Raw genomic sequence first — 17500 nt, 5'->3', positions numbered from 1 at the left:
CAAGTAGAGGAGAGAGCGCAACGAGTGTGTGGAGGCAGCGGGTGAGCAGGGAGTAAGGCGCCACTTGTCCACCATTATGTGCGCTACCTGCTGCCTGGCCCCCTTCACTCCTTGCCCCAGGTCATAATGCCCCTTACATCACCACCAGCAGGGCCACTACATCCAGTCCCCTCTGCTGTCACACTGACTCACCATGACATGTCCGGGAACAGAGGCAAGCAATGTAAAGATGAGAGGAAGAGGCCAAGAAGTGCAGACCACAACAAATAAGGCGACCATTACTCTCGCCCGCTCCCTCGCTCTGCTGCTGTTGGTACCGACTCGCCCTCGGGAGGTCTCACATTTTATCCTCAGTTATCACTTGACTTGATTATTTTGTATTATAAACAATATATCAAGGGTGGAATCTGCTAGCTTCTCGCTCAACATGGGATGAATAATGTATAATTATTAAAAGTTGGTATATTTTATCAAATCCTCGTTCACCTCCTAAGCCTGACATTGGCTTAGGACATCAATTTTTTTTTATGAATACCCAACATTATTAATAATAATATATAATAACAATTCAATATGGAAAAAAAATTAGATTGTTTGATACTATAAGCGCAAAAATGGGTTCATGTACCTATCTTCAACCATTAACCCATTTATTGGTTGGACTGAGAAGAAAAAAAACAAAAACTTAGAAATAAACATTAATTTTTACCATTCTCTTGCCTCTATTATATTAACGTCCTTATTTACAATGTACCAACGAATACCAGACTCAGAATGAGAGATGCTCCTGAAGGAAGCGTGGATGTGGAGAATTAAGACCTTAGAGGAGAAAGGAAGGCAAGAAGACCTTCTGACCAAGGAAACTGTCATTGGTTCTCAAATAAAACAAAGATGAATAAGGATAAATATCTTGAAACAGATACTATTCTGGCTAATACAACATTCTGGGGAAGAGTTCCAAAGTATAATTCCTCTGATATTGAAAAACCATTCTAATTTGAACATTTTTTGTATTGATGACATCTTGTGGTATCTAGTGTTGGGTTATAGAACATATCTTTAGGAGCAATAGCACAATGACCAGGAAAAATTTGGCAATACTTTATCATGTGACAGTTGAGTTCAGTAGTAGGTGTGGGATAAGTCTTTGCTGCTGCTTTCTCTACTCATGTTGCAATTCCTGTGTTCATTTGTAGATCATTTTCCAGATAATCTTGATGCATTTTTTTTCCACTTGTATATGTTTAAATCTTTGATCATTGAAAGTAATGTTTCTGCTGTTATTTCTTTTGTTTTGATAAATTGATTGTAAATCGAATTAATTTCTTATATTTTCATAACCTTTACATTCTAAAAGAAAATGTTTTAGTGGTGCAAGTCAACCATGAACTGAGCAAAGTAAAACTTAAAGCAAAGCTTTCATTCTTTGGGAGTAATCCATGTGATCTTTGCTTTAGATGTTCTTGATCCATTGTTCCTGGACAGATCCAGCAGCTTTAGATCTGTAATATATCACAAATTCCACAGATAGAGATGAGCAGCATTTGACTCCAGACAGACACACTGATAAAATTACTGGAAACACAATGAATTTGTTAAAAAAGAATAAGAATGGCATTCTCATTTAGATGAAGGAATGATAAAAAAAAAAGTTGATTTCCATGATAAGACCAAGATTGGAATAGGTGGCAGTGGTGTGTGTGGTCTCCTCATATAAAGAGAAATATTATAAAATTAGAAAAAGTACAAAAAACAGTCATTAAGAAGGTCCCAGAGTTGAATAAGTCGACCTATGAAGAGATGAAGGATGTTGAAAATTTATATCCTTGAAAATAGGAGAGAGAGAGAGAGAGAGAGAGAGAGAGAGAGAGAGAGAGAGAGAGAGAGAGAGAGAGAGAGAGAGAAATTTAATAAACACCTATAGAGTTATATAGTATAGAAAATGTGGACAAAGAATGTTTTATAACTTGGTTCTATGGTTAACTACACAAAAACTTGTGGAAGGAGATAATGAGTGGAAATAGGTAGGCATATCTCTTTTATTTTTTTTTAATGTAGGAAGGACACTGGCCAAGGGCAACAAAAATCATACAGGGATTGTCATGTTAAGGGCTAATGGCTGCCTGCAACTTCCCTATTTTCCTATGGTTAACATTATATCATCATATCAAATATCATATAGAAATGTGGACAGCAAAATTGACAGTTTTAAAGTAAGTTCAAAGTAAAAAAGTAAAAAATAAACAAAAAATCTGTTGTTACTATAGAGGGTTACAATCAGGTATCATATAGTATTCAAATCTTAATTTTTCCAAGAACCAATGCTCTTTTGTTTTTAATGAGGCAAAGGAGAGAATGTGTCTGTTGTTAATACACCAGACTGGCCATTCAACTAACAAAGTGAGTGGGAATGTCTTGGTTATTATACATGTTTTTTTTCACGCTATAACACTTTAAAAGTCACGTCGGCCCAAAATAGTCTAAGTTTAAGATGAGGCTGGCACACAGAAGCCCCATCCCACCAGAGTCGCTTGGACAGGGCTTCTATGTGCAAGTCTCACCTTAAACTTTGACTATTTTTGGCCAATCCTGATTTTCTTTTTTGACCTGAGGGCATGAATTGTTTACCAACAAAATAACTTACAAAATGCAAATAACTTACACGACCACATTGTTATAATTTTATCTCATACTATACATAAAAACACAAATTTAAAGCATCCTAGACACTACACTAGAGACAGCTGGTAGATCTGGCTTGCAAGATTTGCACTGAAGCAGGCAAACACATTAGCCTGCAGTACCAGGCAGAGAGGACACACCCAGCACTAGCTGTAGACACATCAGACCCCGCAATGGGGCACCACCATCACACAGCCTTGATTGCACAGACAGTATGTGTGCTGGCAGAAGAAGACAAAGTTCTGCAAAAAAAAGTAATGCAAATTGCTTATTCTGCATCACTCACACGCTATATTCCACACTCACGCAGACTTTACTTTCCACGAACTCTTCACTCCCTTTCCTGGCCTATCAGATGGCTCAGACAATTCTGAAACACCCCCACAACTCTTCCATATCTATTTCTCTTCAACCAAATACCTTTTCACATGCACACACCACAATACCTGAGCTACACATCCTCTCCTCTTATTTCACACTCATTCACACTGAAATCATTCCTTGTTAGGTTAATCAAGACTCACACCTATTATTAACAGGAGCTCCTAACATGCAATTATCCAGCTATCTGTTGCTCCTCTTGCAATCTTATGCCTTTATTTTCAATGTTACTGCTCTTGTAATCTTAATAAGTGCATGCCTGCCTCCCCTCCTCCAATTCCTTCAGAAAAAACCCCATCCATCATCACCTCATCATTTATCACACTCCCAACAATGCTATATACAGCTGAAATTCCCCTGTCCAAAATTCCTGGGACTGAAAGTGCTGCAGATTTCATTTTCCCAGTTTTTTTAATATTTTTATGTGGATTTATCAAATGGGACAGCTTGGGGTTGGCATCAAGGTTTACACCTACCTTCAATGCGGCTTTACAATGGCCACAAAGAATATCAAAGTGTAAAAACATGACAGCACACCCACAGAACAAAGGCTTCAGTGTTCAAAAAGTAGCAAATTGTCACCCATGCCCTGAGGATGCCATGTTGTCTTTTAGTCACAGAGGGACTGCCAGACACAGCAGAGAGGGATGTCTCTCCTGTGCTTCCCTGCCTGTCCCCCCCTTACCACCACCTTCTCATTCCACGGCTCACATTTAATTCTTACATTATAACGGGTCCTGGCAAGCTTAACAAAGAGAAGAGTGCTGTGATGGCCCTTGTTTGAGAGGGCTTGCTACTTGTGAGACTGGAAGGGAGACAGCAAGATCAGCAGCGAAAGCTATGACAAAGGTATGATACAAAAGCCATGACAAAGGCAGATACAAAAATAGTAAGCTGTTGCATTGTAAAAACTGATTTGCTGCACCTTCTTTTAGTCAGAAGAGGCTTGGGAGTTGCAGGGTAACAGAGACTGTACTGGCGCACTAGGCATAGCTGTCACTCCCAAGAGAAAGAAAGGCTCTTGGTGATAAAGGAAGGCAGATACAAGAATAGTAAGCTGATGCATTGTAAAAACTGATTTGCTGCACCTTCTTTTAGTCAGAAGAGGCTTGGGAGTTGCAGGGTAACAGAGTAACAGCTGTTCCAACCACTGAGAAGCCTTTGCCAACTAACTGTGACGGCTGCTTCTGATCTTCCCATCTTTCTTCCTGTCTGACAATTACTGATCCCTTCTTGAACAACCACAATCACAACACTCTTATGAGAAGAATTAAGCTGTAGCAAGCGGGAAACAAGCAGGGCAATGTGGGAAAGACATCTCCCACTATGCTTGACTGTTATTATCAGTGTCAAGGATTCAAAAACTGAGTATTGCATCTTCAGAGCACACAAGTTACAGACAGAGGACCTCAACTGTACTAACACAACACAGTATTCACCTGACTGTTGGTTCCTGAAAGGCTCCAGTCAGATGTGCTTGTAGCTCCTCATTTACAGAAGTCTCCCAAGGTCTCTTCTCTGTCACCTGAGGGAAAACACAGTCAACAAACACTGCAGCATTATTACACAGCATGGGAGGCACGACAGAATACACTGATATGCACCTTCAAGAAATGAAAAGAATTAAAGCAGCAAACTGTGCCATTTATACACAGCAAATGTTGGTCTGGGGGTCAGGAAAGATATGAGTAGTAGTAGTAGTAGTAGTAGTAGTAGTAGTAGTAGTAGTAGTAGTAGTAGTAGTAGTAGTAGTAGTAGTAGTAGTAGTAGTAGTAGTAGTAGTTTTAATTCCTCAAAGAACAGTTCTATTGCTTTAATTTCCTGCCTATCTAAAGTTTTTAATCTACCCTCAACAGGAAGATTCTTAAACATCTATCACTTCACAGCCTTCTTCTATCTGATCGCCAGTATTAGGGTCCATCAAGGCTGCTCTACTGGTGATCTTCTGGCTTTCCTTACTGAGTCTTGGTCATCATCCTCTTTTAGAGATTTTGGTGAAACTTTTGCTGTTGCCTTGGACATATCAAAAGCTTCTGATAGTCTGGCACAAAGCTTGCATTTCCAAACTACCCTCCTACGGTTTCTATCCTTCTCTCTGTAACTTCATCTCAAGTTTCCTTTCTGACCGTTCTATTGCTGCTGTGGTAGACAGTCACTGTTCTTCTCCTAAATCTATTAACAGTGGTGTTCCTCAGCGTTCTGTCACCCACTCTCTTCTTATTATTCATTAATGATCTTCTAAACCAAACTTCTTGTCTTATCCACTCCTACTCTGATGATACCACCCTGCACTTTTCCACGTCTTTTCATAGACGTGCAACCCTTCAGGAGGTAAACATATCACGCAGGGAAGCCACAGAACGCCTGACTTCTGATCTTTCCAAAATTTCTGATTGGGGCAGAGCAAACTTGGTATTGTTCAATGCCTCAAAAACTCAATTCCTCCATCTATCAACTCGACACAACCTTCCAGACAACTATCCCCTCTTCTTCAATGACACTCAACTGTCCCCTCTTCTACACTGAACATCCTCGGTCTGTCCTTTACTTATAATCTGAACTGGAAACTTCACATCTCATCTCTAGCTAAAACAGCATCTATGAAGTTAGGTGTTCTGAGACGTCTCCGCCAGTTTTCTCACACCCCCAGCTGCTAACTCTGTACAAGGGCCTTATCCATCCATGTATGGAGTATGCTTCACATGTCGGGGGGGTTCCACTCATACTGCTCTTCTAGACAGGGTGGAATCAAAAGCTTTTCGTCTCATCAACTCCTCTCCTCTAACTGACTGTCTTCAGCCTCTCTCTCACCGCCGCAATGTTGCATATCTAGCTGTCTTCTCCCGCTATTTTCATGCTAACTGCTCTTCTGATCTTGCTAACTGCATGCCTCCCCTCCTTCCACGGCCTCGCTGCACAAGACTTTCTTCTTTCTCTCACCCCTATTCTGTCCACCTCTCTAATGCAAGAGTTAACCAGTATTCTCAATCATTCATCCCTTTCTCTGGTAAACTCTGGAACTCCCTGCCTGCTTCTGTATTTCCACCTTCCTATGACTTGAATTCCTTCAAGAGGGAGGTTTCAAGACACTTATCCATCAATTTTTGACCACAGCTTTGACCCTTTTATGGGACTGACATTTCAGTGGGCATTTTTTTATAAGATTTTTGTTGCCCTTGGCCAGTGTCACTCATACAAAAAAAAAAAAAAAAAAAAAAAAAAAAAAAAAAAAAAAAAAAAAAAGCTGGCAATCCCACACACACACACACACACACACACACACACACACACACACACACACAGACATCATTCACACTCTTAGCCCCATCAGTCCCTAGTGGAAAAGGACAGTCAGACACAGCACAGCTGGTCACATACATCCAAACAGAACTTGACTTAATCCTGTAAAATACAAACAGGTCTATACAAAATACAGAAAAGACATGCAAGTGGAGGCATCACCAACCTCCTCCGGGAATCTGGCAGGACAAACGGCACGGCAGAACCCATTCTTGCTCCCGTACTCCACATGCTGGTCTAGCATCATCGAGTGGGCAAAGCAGTTGTAGCGTTTCTCCCACTCACTCTCTCTGCTGAAGTCTCTGTTCTGAATCTCTCTGCTGAAGTCTCTGTTCTGAATCTGACGCAGAAGCTGAGGCGACAGTACCGGCAGCACAGCGTCAACCTGAGGAATGTCACCAATGTTCAGTCATTCAAATCATAAAAACACTATTGAAACTCCCCTTAACTTCCACTAGAGCTTGTTGAAAGTGAGAGACACAGCACTGCAACACATAAGAACAGCATCCTCTTAGGAAAATGTTCCTGCTGTGTGTGGATTTGTGAGAGAAAAGTACACAGTTGTTTTGCAGGAGTGAAGCCATTCTGAAAGATAATGTGTCACCTTTTGGAGAAATGTGCCTGTGTGTTACAGGCACACACACACACACACACACACACACACACACACACACACACACACACACACACACACACACACACACACACACACACACTGACTTGCATCATCCCCATGTCAAGACAAGGTGGGATGGAGTCTTTATGTACCTTGATGAACCACTTGTGGATGCTGTTCCATGGATCACACCTCAGGCTGCTCTTAACTTGTGTGTTCTTCTTAGACTCTTGCAGAAGCAACACATACAATCTGTTGCCCTCCATGGGATTCCTCAGCTGAGATGCAAGCTGTGGGAAGAATCAAACCAATAATGAAGGCTCTCTCTAGGTAATAAATGCTTCCTGGAAGCAATACAAAGCAAGTCACTTCTACAGGGATCATCAACATCTTACTGGAAAATATGTAAACTTATTCTCTTATGCCAAGCAAAATCATGGCATCTCACAACACAAGGAATTTCCTTATCTTCAGATCTGCTAAAAACTAATTTAATTTGTTCCTCCTGTCAGCGAATGAGTAAAGTTGAGGCATTCCCACCACCAAGATCTGACTGTGTGAAGCACACCTGTCAGCTAGTGAGTAAAGGAATGAAAGTGAGATAACTCCAGCAGGTCCCTTTCCCCTCAGCTCACCAGTCAGGTCACCAGTCAATTAGATCTGGTCCAAACTATGTGAAGTACACCTCCACTCAACAAGTGAATGAAGGAATGAAATTAAGATACCCCTAGCATTTCCATCTCTTTCCCTGAGCTAAGGTTGCCAGCACAGCCTGACTGACTGACCCACCTGCAGTGCATCCTCCCTGGTGTCCTGGGCATGGATCACCACCACCTTTGACTGGAACCCTGACTGCTTGCCATCACACTGTCCAAGCAAGATTCCACCACCAGCACCTGCGGATCCCTCTGGATAGACAGAGTGAAGGTCTTAGCAGCATCACTCCCTGGCTCTGTGAATAATGTGACAGATTTCAACACAGTGTTCTCAAGATTTCAATAGTCAATATCTTCCATGGCTACACAGGCCCACAGTCTTATCAAACAAACTTCCAATTGATTTATTATAACTAATTAATCAGACATTTGAATCAAGTGACTGAGATGTCAGGGAGTCAAGACAGGCTCGTGCAGTAGTGGCCAGTCAAAGCAGCAGAGTGCAAGGAACTAATTCTCAAAGAGTGGTGGATGAAAAGAACAGACTCAGTAATCAGGTTGTTAGTGCTGAGTCACTAGGGAGATTTTAAAAGAAGATACACAAATCTAGGGATAGGGATAAGTAGAAATAGGTAGACACATTCAATTGAGGAAGTGCCATGTGCAGGCCTGATGGCTCCTTGCAGCTCCCCTCATGTTCTCATGTTGTTATGTTCGCCAAGATACTGAAGCGACTCACTCAGGCGCACAAACTTCTCCGGCTTGGAGAGAATGTCTCGGCGGTTGTGCTCAAGTAGGTTCTTCAGGAACCTCTTAACAGTAAGGTCCCGGAAGTGTGGGCACTCCTCCATCGTGGTGAACACAGCGTGGGTGAAGGCATCGCTTCTCTGGCACCGCTGCAAAGTATTACAGCCTCCCTTAACAACATGTACATGCTTACAAACATTTTATCACTTAACTCAGAAAGAAAAAAAGGAGTTATTTGAATCTGTGGTCAGCAGCAATCCATGTAAAAGTGAAAGTGTGGACACTGAAGCCGTGAATAATGAGAGATGACTGTATTACCATCATTTTTATTATTACTATTTTTTTTATCATTACCATTTTTGTGGAAAACAGCCTTAGTACATGTATACATTATTAATATTTTTACATTTGTGTCAACCTTTTTTTTTTTTTTTTTTTTTTTATGTAGGAAGGACACCACAATCCCTCCACTTTCCCTCACTCCAGCTGTTTGTGTTCCAGGAAAGCAAGCACCACCTCTCCTCTTTAGGCCCTCTCCCATTCCTGCCTGGCATCTTCCCAGAGCTACTACTACTACTACTACTACTACTACTACTACTACTACTACTATGAAAATAGCAGTAAAAGACAGCTAGATATGCAACATTACGGCGGTGAGAGAGAGGCTGAAGACAGTCAGTTAGAGGAGAGGAGTTGATGAGATGAAAAGCTTTTGATTCCACCCTGTCTAGAAGAGCAGTATGTGTGAAACCCCCCCAGACATGTGAAGCATACTCCATACATGGACGGATAAGGCCCTTGTACAGAGTTAGCAGCTGGGGGGGTTAGAAAAACTGGAGGAGACGTCTCAGACCACCTAACTTCATAGAAGCTGTTTTAGCTAGAGATGAGATGTGAAGTTTCCAGTTCAGATTATAAGTAAAGGACAGACCAAGGATATTCAGTGTAGAAGAGGGGACAGTTGAGTGTCATTGAAGAAGAGGGGATAGTTGTCTGGAAGGTTGTGTCGAGTTGATAGATGGAGGAATTGAGTTTTTGAGGCATTGAACAATACCAAGTTTGCTCTGCCCCAATCAGAAATTTTGGAAAGATCAGAAGTCAGGCGTTCTGTGGCTTCCCTGCGTGATATGTTTACCTCCTGAAGGGTTGCAAGTCTATGAAAAGACGTGGAAAAGTGCAGGGTGGTATCATCAGCGTAGGAGTGGATAAGACAAGAAGTTTGGTTTAGAAGATCATTAATGAATAATAAGAAGAGAGTGGGTGACAGAACGCTGAGGAACACCACTGTTAATAGATTTAGGAGAAGAACAGTGACTGTCTACCACAGCAGCAATAGAACGGTCAGAAAGGAAACTTGAGATGAAGTTACAGAGAGAAGGATAGAAACCGTAGGAGGGTAGTTTGGAGATCAAAGCTTTGTGCCAGACTCTATCAAAAGCTTTTGATATGTCCAAGGCAACAGCAAAAGTTTCACCAAAATCTCTAAAAGAGGATGACCAAGACTCAGTAAGGAAAGCCAGAAGATCACCAGTAGAGCGGCCTTGACGGAACCCATACTGGTGATCAGATAGAAGGTTGTGAAGTGATAGATGTTTAAGAATCTCCCTGTTGAGGATAGATTCAAAAACTTTAGATAGGCAGGAAATTAAAGCAATAGGACGGTAGTTTGAGGGATTAGAACGGTCACCCTTTTTAGGAACAGGTTGAATGTAGGCAAACTTCCAGCAAGAAGGAAAGGTAGATGTTGACAGACAGAGCTGAAAGAGTTTGACTAGGCAAGGTGCAAGCACAGAGGCACAGTTTCGGAGAACAATAGGAGGGACCCCATCAGGTCCATAAGCCTTCCGAGGGTTTAGGCCAGCGAGGGCATGGAAGACATCATTGCAAAGAATTTTAATAGGTGGCATGAAGTAGTCAGAGGGTGGAGGAGAGGGAGGAACAAGCCCAGAATCCTCCAAGGTAGAGTTTTTAGCAAAGGTTTGAGCAAAGAGTTCAGCTTTAGAAATAGATGTGATAGCAGTGGTGCCATCTGGTTGAAATAGAGGAGGGAAAGAAGAAGAAGCAAAGTTATTGGAGATATTTTTGGCTAGATGCCAGAAATCACGAGGGGAGTTAGATCTTGAAAGGTTTTGACATTTTCTGTTAATGAAGGAGTTTTTGGCTAGTTGGAGAACAGACTTGGCATGGTTCCAGCCAGAAATATAAAGTGCATGAGATTCTGGTGATGGAAGGCTTAAGTACCTTTTGTGGGCCACCTCTCTATCATGTATAGCACGAGAACAAGCTGTGTTAAACCAAGGTTTAGAAGGTTTAGGACGAGAAAAAGAGTGAGGAATGTACGCCTCCATGCCAGACACTATCACCTCTGTTATGCGCTCAGCACACAAAGACGGCTCTCTGACACGGAAGCAGTGGTCATTCCAGGGAAAATCAGCAAAATACCTCCTCAGGTCCCCCCAACTAGCAGAGGCAAAATGCCAGAGGCACCTTCACTTAGGGGGATCCTGAGGAGGGATTGGAGTGATAGGACAAGATAAAGATATGAGATTGTGATCGGAGTTTACATACAAAATACTTATAATACAGAGAAATAAATAAAAAATAGAACAGCTTTCATGGGTACAATAATAATAGAGTCCTTTAAAGAGAATAATGTCACCTTTCATTATCAATTGTTAGCTTTGTCTTGTCTGAGGTGAGGGTGCCACTGACTTCTTCCTCTCTCAACTGTCTATAGCTTGTCTATGTCATGCTGTAGCTGACTGCATTCATCTTGTGACTGAAGTGTGTCTGAAAATCACATTGATGATCATTAAATAATTCATATGCCATCCATACAATCACATAAGAACATAAGAACATAAGAAATAAGGGAAGCTGCAAGAAGGGAGCAGGCTTACACGTGGCAGTCCCTGTATGAAACACTCCTACCTATTTCCATCTGCTATCCCCATCCATAAACTTGTCTAATCTTCTCTTAAAGCTGTCTAGTGTCCTACCACTAACTACATGATTACTGAGTCCGTTCCACTCATCTACCACTCGATTTGAGAACCAATTTTTTCCTATCTCCTTCCTAAACCTAAATTTTTCAAGCTTGAACCCGTTATTTCTTGTTCAAAGGTTGGCTATTTGTCTGGAATGAATATGAGTACAATGCAAGGTGAGGCACCACACAGGATATGAATGCAGCCCAACACTCTCCAACGTACAAAACCTTAGTTAGCTGCACCCATAAATTAACATTAAAATTATATTAAAATGCCCTTTAGTCCCTCCCAAATAACACCATATCAATGTGTCAATGTGTATTCAATGCATATTAATAACACAGCTGCCTTGAAATATTTCAATATACAGTCTGCATTAACCTACCTACACTCACCTCACATAACAACAAAACAACACTCTCTCTCTCTCTCTCTCACACACACACACACACACACACACACACACGTCTCAGAAACATGCTGCCGCCTGACGCGCCTCGGCCTACTCGTGCCACCAGACACCACAATAAGATGACGCCCCTAAAGGTGCCACGTACGGACCGGTACAGACTCAGTGCGATTCCCACCAAGGTGTGAGCCATCAATCAATAGTCTCTTCTAGATTTGACTTACCTTTAGGATTAATGTCAAGTATTTCCCCACCACCAATGTACATTTTCAGTTTGTTGACTGCCTAAAGAATAAACCGTTTATTATTATTATTATTATTATTATTATTACACACACACACACACACACACACACACACACACACACACACACACACACACACACACACACACACCTCATGAATATTCCCTTGAAGTGTTCCTTTGAAGTGACCCGAGACACGAGACCTTCCCGGTACAAGTTAATTTAGTGAATACTTGCAAATTAGTACTTGTTAGGCTAGGTCATTTTTGGTTAAATGAGGTTAATGAAGGAGGTTAACGAAGGTAGTTTAGGTTAGGTTAATGACCTCAGCAAAGCCCTGTTTTCATAATATTCTAATTCTCATTCTTAGACAATTCTTAGACATTCTTAGACAAGGAATGTGAAAAGTGGTTCATCTCTCTCTCTCAAGCCAGCTACTCAAGCTTGACTGGGGCACAGGAACACAAAAAGCAACATTGCATGTACTTTGTTAAACTGAAATTTTATACCACACCCTAAAAAAAAAAGAAAAAGAAAAAAAAAAAAAACAAGCATATATAACACACACACACACACACACACACACACACCCGAGGGAGTCATTAACCTAACCTAACCACCACTACCACCACCTAACCTGGTGCCACTCATGAAGGAATGTGGTCCCAGGATGACTGGGCTTATGGCTTAGTCAAAATGGGTTCCCAGTTATTAATTTCTGTTACAGTTATGCTTATAAGGACTCCACACATTGCTTCTGGCACTGCTAATTGCTTTGTGTCACAGTGAAACGGTAAAAGATCACCCATTGCTACACATCTTGCCATGCAGTATCAAATTAATAACCTTATACAAGTCACACCAGCCTGTTATTAAGAAATTAAGGTTTTAAATGTAGACAGTCTTTCATGAGCTTGCATTGATGGGATATGCTACTTATAGTGAGAAATTCCTATCAAAAACTTCATTAATCTCAAGAAACCAACAGAATCCCAAATGGAAACAAATATCTATTCTGTATTTGCACAATTCCTCTATTTAAGTGCACACCGAGGCATCTGTACATTCCCTTAACCTTAATCTTTCTACTCACCACGGGAAAAGTGCAGCTGAAGGAGGGAGCAGGAAAAAAAAAGCCACATTTTGAAGCCAAGCCATTCCTGACCTGCGCTACGTGACTTACTAGGGGAAGAGACCGCGGGCTTAAATGTTTTCTTTGTTATGGTTATGTTAGCATTTATCTCTGGCCTTTTTTCGTATTTTTCCCATCATTAATTTCTCATGTTCTTATTTTGTAATGCTTTAGTGACAGTGTTAATGATGAACCAATCCAATTATATAAATCTTTTTTATTTTTTTATTTGGGTGGATGGGGGAATTTCTTGGTCTACAAATCTTCATTACACACAAATAATCCCAGTGGCTGTACTTAAGATAAAAACTGTTTGCTCTAGAACACTCCTGGCTTTACATATCTGCTTTACTTACGGTCCCAAAACATTTTACAGTATTGAAGCCTAACACATTTCAGTCTGATAAATGCTTCATGTAATCTGTTTATCATTTCCTCTAACTCAACTTTGTTTTATGGGTGAGGATGACTTAATTAAAATGAATCCAAAACATTTTCCCACACAAGATATTAGGAATTATAACTTATTCTCTAAAGACTCAAGTTTGTTTATGTGTGAAGCCTACATTACCTACTCCACACAAGATATTAGCAATTATATCGTATTTTTAAAGACTTAATTTTGTCTGTGTGTGTGTGGGAGACCAAACTGAAATCATAGTTATTTCAATTACTCGGTAAATTCAGCTAGGAGAGGTATATCTGTGACCACCTAACCTGCCAATATCTCCTAAAGTAGACTCCATTCAAAAGTTTCAGTGATAGGCAGGTGAGGTATAGAGAGGTCAAACTCCACCACCCCTCTTTAATTTGAGAGAAAATAATAGAAAACTTCAAGAGAGAGAGAGAGAGAGAGAGAGAGAGAGAGAGAGAGAGAGAGAATTGGTGGGACATGATATAGTTTACTTGAGTGGAGAAGAGGTCAGGAAGAAGATAAATAAATGAATAAATAAATAAAACGCTATTTTCTCCACCACCCATTCCTTACCCATCAAAAAAAAAATAAATAAATAAACAAAAAAACATTATTTTCTCCCTGTCACCCATTTCTTCACCCATTTCTTCCCCATCACCCATCACTTACCGAGTCCAGCACCACCGCCACCGTGTAGCTAAATGGGAGATGGGCAGCTGTCCCATACACTGTGTTCTGGTAGATCCCAATGGCAACTGTAATGGGAGGGGAATGGGTTAGCAGGACTGGTGATGGTGATGAGGAGGAGGAGGAGGAGGAGGAGGAGGAGGAGGAGGAGGAGGAGGAGGAGGAGGAGGAGGAGGACAAGGAGGAGGAGGAGGAGGAGGAGAGAAGATAAGGAAGAGATAAAGAAAAAAAACAGATAGAAAGTAAATTATTTATACTCTTCCTCCTCCTCCTCTCCTCCTCCTCCTCCTCCTCTTCCTCCTCCTCCTCCTCCTCCTCCTCCTGTCTTCCTCTGCAATCATCATAGTAGACGTTTAAGTTAGAATCTCTCTCTCTCTCTCTCTCTCTCTCTCTCTCTCTCTCTCTCTCTCTCTCTCTCTCTCTCTCTCTCTCTCTAGTTGAAGTGGTGGAGGTTTTCAAGGGTGTTTTTAAGGTTCTAGTGACAGATTAATAACATTTCTATATTATTAACAGGAGAAACACTCTTGAGAACCTCCACTACTTTCCAAAGGCTGTAATTGAAGTGACAGGTTTTCAAGGGTGTTTTTAAGGTTTTAGTGACAGATTAATAACATTTCTATATTATTAACAGGAGAAACACTCTTTTAAAAGGCTCTCATTGAACTAACACAGGTTTTCAAGGGTGTTTTTAAGGTTTTAGTGACAGATTAATAACATTTCTATATTATTAACAGGAGAAACACTCTTTTAAAAGGCTCTCATTGAACTAACACAGGTTTTCAAGGGTGTTTTTATGGTTCCAGTGACAGATTAACAACATTTCTGCAATTACACCCTTGAGAAAAGACTGGTGAATAGGTAGAAGGAGAAGGAGAAGGAAGAAGAGGAAGAAGAAAAGGAGGAGGAGGAGGAAGAGGAGGAGGAAGACAATTAGTTCACCCTTAATTAAGAAGAAAAAAAAAATTATTATCTTTAAAAATCTGACTTAATTTTCTTTTTCCCCATAGTAATTAAAGGTAACTCTCTCTCTCTCTCTCTCTCTCTCTCTCTCTCTCTCTCTCTCTCTCTCTCTCTCTCTCTCTCTCTCTCTCTCTCTCTCTCTCTCTCTCATATTTTAATTAATTCTTTCTACTGTTTCTCAATCTTTTCCTTCCTTCCTTCCTTCTTCTAAACATTCTCTCTCTCTCTCTCTCTCTCTCTCTCTCTCTCTCTCTCTCTCTCTCTCTCTCTCTCTCTCTCTCTCTCTCTCTCTCTCTCTCTCTCTCTCTGTAATTCCTTCATTTCTTAGTCATTATTAACTTCATTTCCTTTACACTTCCAAACACCTCTGAACAACCCCAAACACACCCACACACACCCAGACACCACCACACACCCGCAAACACACACACACACACCCAGACACCACCACACACCCGCAAACACACACACACACACCCCAGACACCACCACACACCCCGCAAACACACACACACACACCCAGACACCACCCACACACCCGCAAACACACACACACACACCCAGACACCACCACACACCCGCAAACACACACACACACACCCAGGACAACACCACACACCTCCAAACACACCCAAACACACACCCACACTAACTCAGGACGTGTCCCTCACCCCCCCCTCACCCCAATATGTAATCACCCCTTATATGTAATTCATATAAGATAAATTAGTTTAATATTCTGTCTCTCTCTCTCTCATACACACACACACACATACACTTCAATGATACACAAAATAATAATAACAAAAATAAGAAATAAAGAATGAATAGGGAATGATTGATAATACAACTCTCTCTCTCTCTCTCTCTCTCTCTCTCTCTCTCTCTCTCTACATACGTTCTTGGCAGTGATGAACATATTCCGAGGCATCAGTGTTCAGGACTCTGTGCACAACTAAGGTCAGGAACACAAGGCAGTACCTGGAAAGAGGAGAGAGGTTAGGAGGAGGAGGAAGGAGGAGGAGGAGGAGGAGGAGGAGGAGGAGAAGGAGGAGAAGGAGAAGGAGGAGGAGGAGGAGGAGGAGGAGAAGGAGGAGGAGAAGGAGGAGGAGGAGGAGAAGGAGGAGGATAACAAAAGACAAAGGAGGAGGAGGAAGGGGGAAGGAGAAGGAGGAGGCAGAAAGAGAAGAATAATAAGAATAAGAACAAGAAAAACATGAATAAGAAGAAGAACAAGAAGAAAGGCAAATAGAAGAAGAAGAAGAAGAAGATAAGACAATAAGATAAAAACCAAAGATATATATATATAAAGCAAAAACACACTTACCAAACCTACACAAACATGAACCAAGCCTCTCTGGAACACAACAGCTGACACCACACCTCCCCAAACAACACTCCCCAACCCAGTGGAGCCGTACAAACCTACACACACACCCAAAACAAACCTGTCGGGCGGCCCTTCGTTAAACGGCTCGGAATCTTGAAGGGGTGTCAAGATTCCGGAATCAGGTGTGACCTCAGCAACATCCCTTGGTCCTCCGGGGGCTCCCAATTGGGGTCCTCAAGGTCGGGGTGATGGCCGGGTCATGGGGAGGGAGATCCGCCAGGGGTGTTGACACGGGACAGATCTACAGAAGCTAAGGGTGCCAGGTAGTCCCCAGTGTGGTGTCTGTCAGGGCCCGAGTCCCCTGCGCCTTCCTTGCTGTACATGTTGATGGTGGGGCTGAGGTGGTGGTGACTGGTGATTGAGAGAGGCATGGTGGGGTGCTGGGGGTGTTTGGGGGTGTCTGGGTAAGTTATGCGGTGTTTTGGGTAAATTTTGGGGTGTTTTGAGTGTGCCTGAAGCTGTCTTAGGTGTGTTTAGATGTGTATTTAGTGTTTTTTCTGTGTTTTAAAATATTTTAGGTGTGTTTATGGGTATTTGTGTGTGTGTGTGTGTGCATGTGTGTGTGTGTGTGTTGAGGGGTGTGTGAGGGTGGGTGAGGGCAGTTAAAGGGGTGTTTGGATCAGTTTTTTTAAGGTGGCTGTAGCAGTGATGGGCTGAGATGGGGAAAAATTGGGGGGTACTGGAGTGGGCCTAGATGGGGCTGGAATGGGGCTAAGCAGACTGGAAATAGAGGGAAGCAAGACTAGAATGGACTTGGAATAGAGGAAAAACTAACAGGAATGGGTGGAAATGTGGCAAAACTGACTGGAATTTAACAGTGTCAAACATAAGTTAGCAAGTAATTTCTGGCGAATAGCAAGAGACAGTAATCTCTATGTGGTGGTGGTGAC

At 41.7% G+C, this 17500-nt stretch overlaps 1 protein-coding gene and 1 long non-coding RNA gene across 6 annotated transcripts in view; one reads left to right on the top strand and one right to left on the bottom strand.

Annotated features, from left to right (window-relative positions):
- LOC135099109 (uncharacterized) overlaps positions 1-14314 on the bottom strand; it is a 53070-nt gene extending 38756 nt beyond the window's left edge. The window contains exons 1-6 of one of the 4 annotated variants that reach the window (XR_010267666.1): positions 13120-13221; positions 11042-11172; positions 8375-8531; positions 7769-7931; positions 7132-7269; positions 6530-6748 (exon numbers count right to left, since the gene is read on the bottom strand). Coding sequence is in view for 3 of the 4 variants with exons in the window: in XM_064001543.1 (XP_063857613.1) it covers positions 6530-6748; positions 7132-7245 (333 nt within the window). In the remaining variant the exon portion in view is untranslated. Of the gene's footprint in view, positions 1-192; positions 566-6529; positions 6749-7131; positions 7270-7768; positions 7932-8374; positions 8532-11041; positions 11173-13119; positions 13223-14242 lie in introns of those variants that run through there. The other 3 variants (XM_064001543.1, XM_064001542.1, XM_064001544.1) reach the window with 3 other exon arrangements.
- LOC135099110 (uncharacterized) overlaps positions 1-17500 on the top strand; it is an 80194-nt gene that overhangs the window by 48995 nt on the left and 13699 nt on the right. The gene's annotated exons all lie outside the window — the stretch shown is intronic.

The sequence above is a fragment of the Scylla paramamosain genome, unplaced genomic scaffold (assembly GCF_035594125.1).
Source record: "Scylla paramamosain isolate STU-SP2022 unplaced genomic scaffold, ASM3559412v1 Contig104, whole genome shotgun sequence".
Lineage (NCBI taxonomy): Eukaryota > Metazoa > Arthropoda > Malacostraca > Decapoda > Portunidae > Scylla > Scylla paramamosain.
Note: the sequence above shows the minus strand (reverse complement) of the source record. Positions and strands in the feature narration are given on the sequence as shown.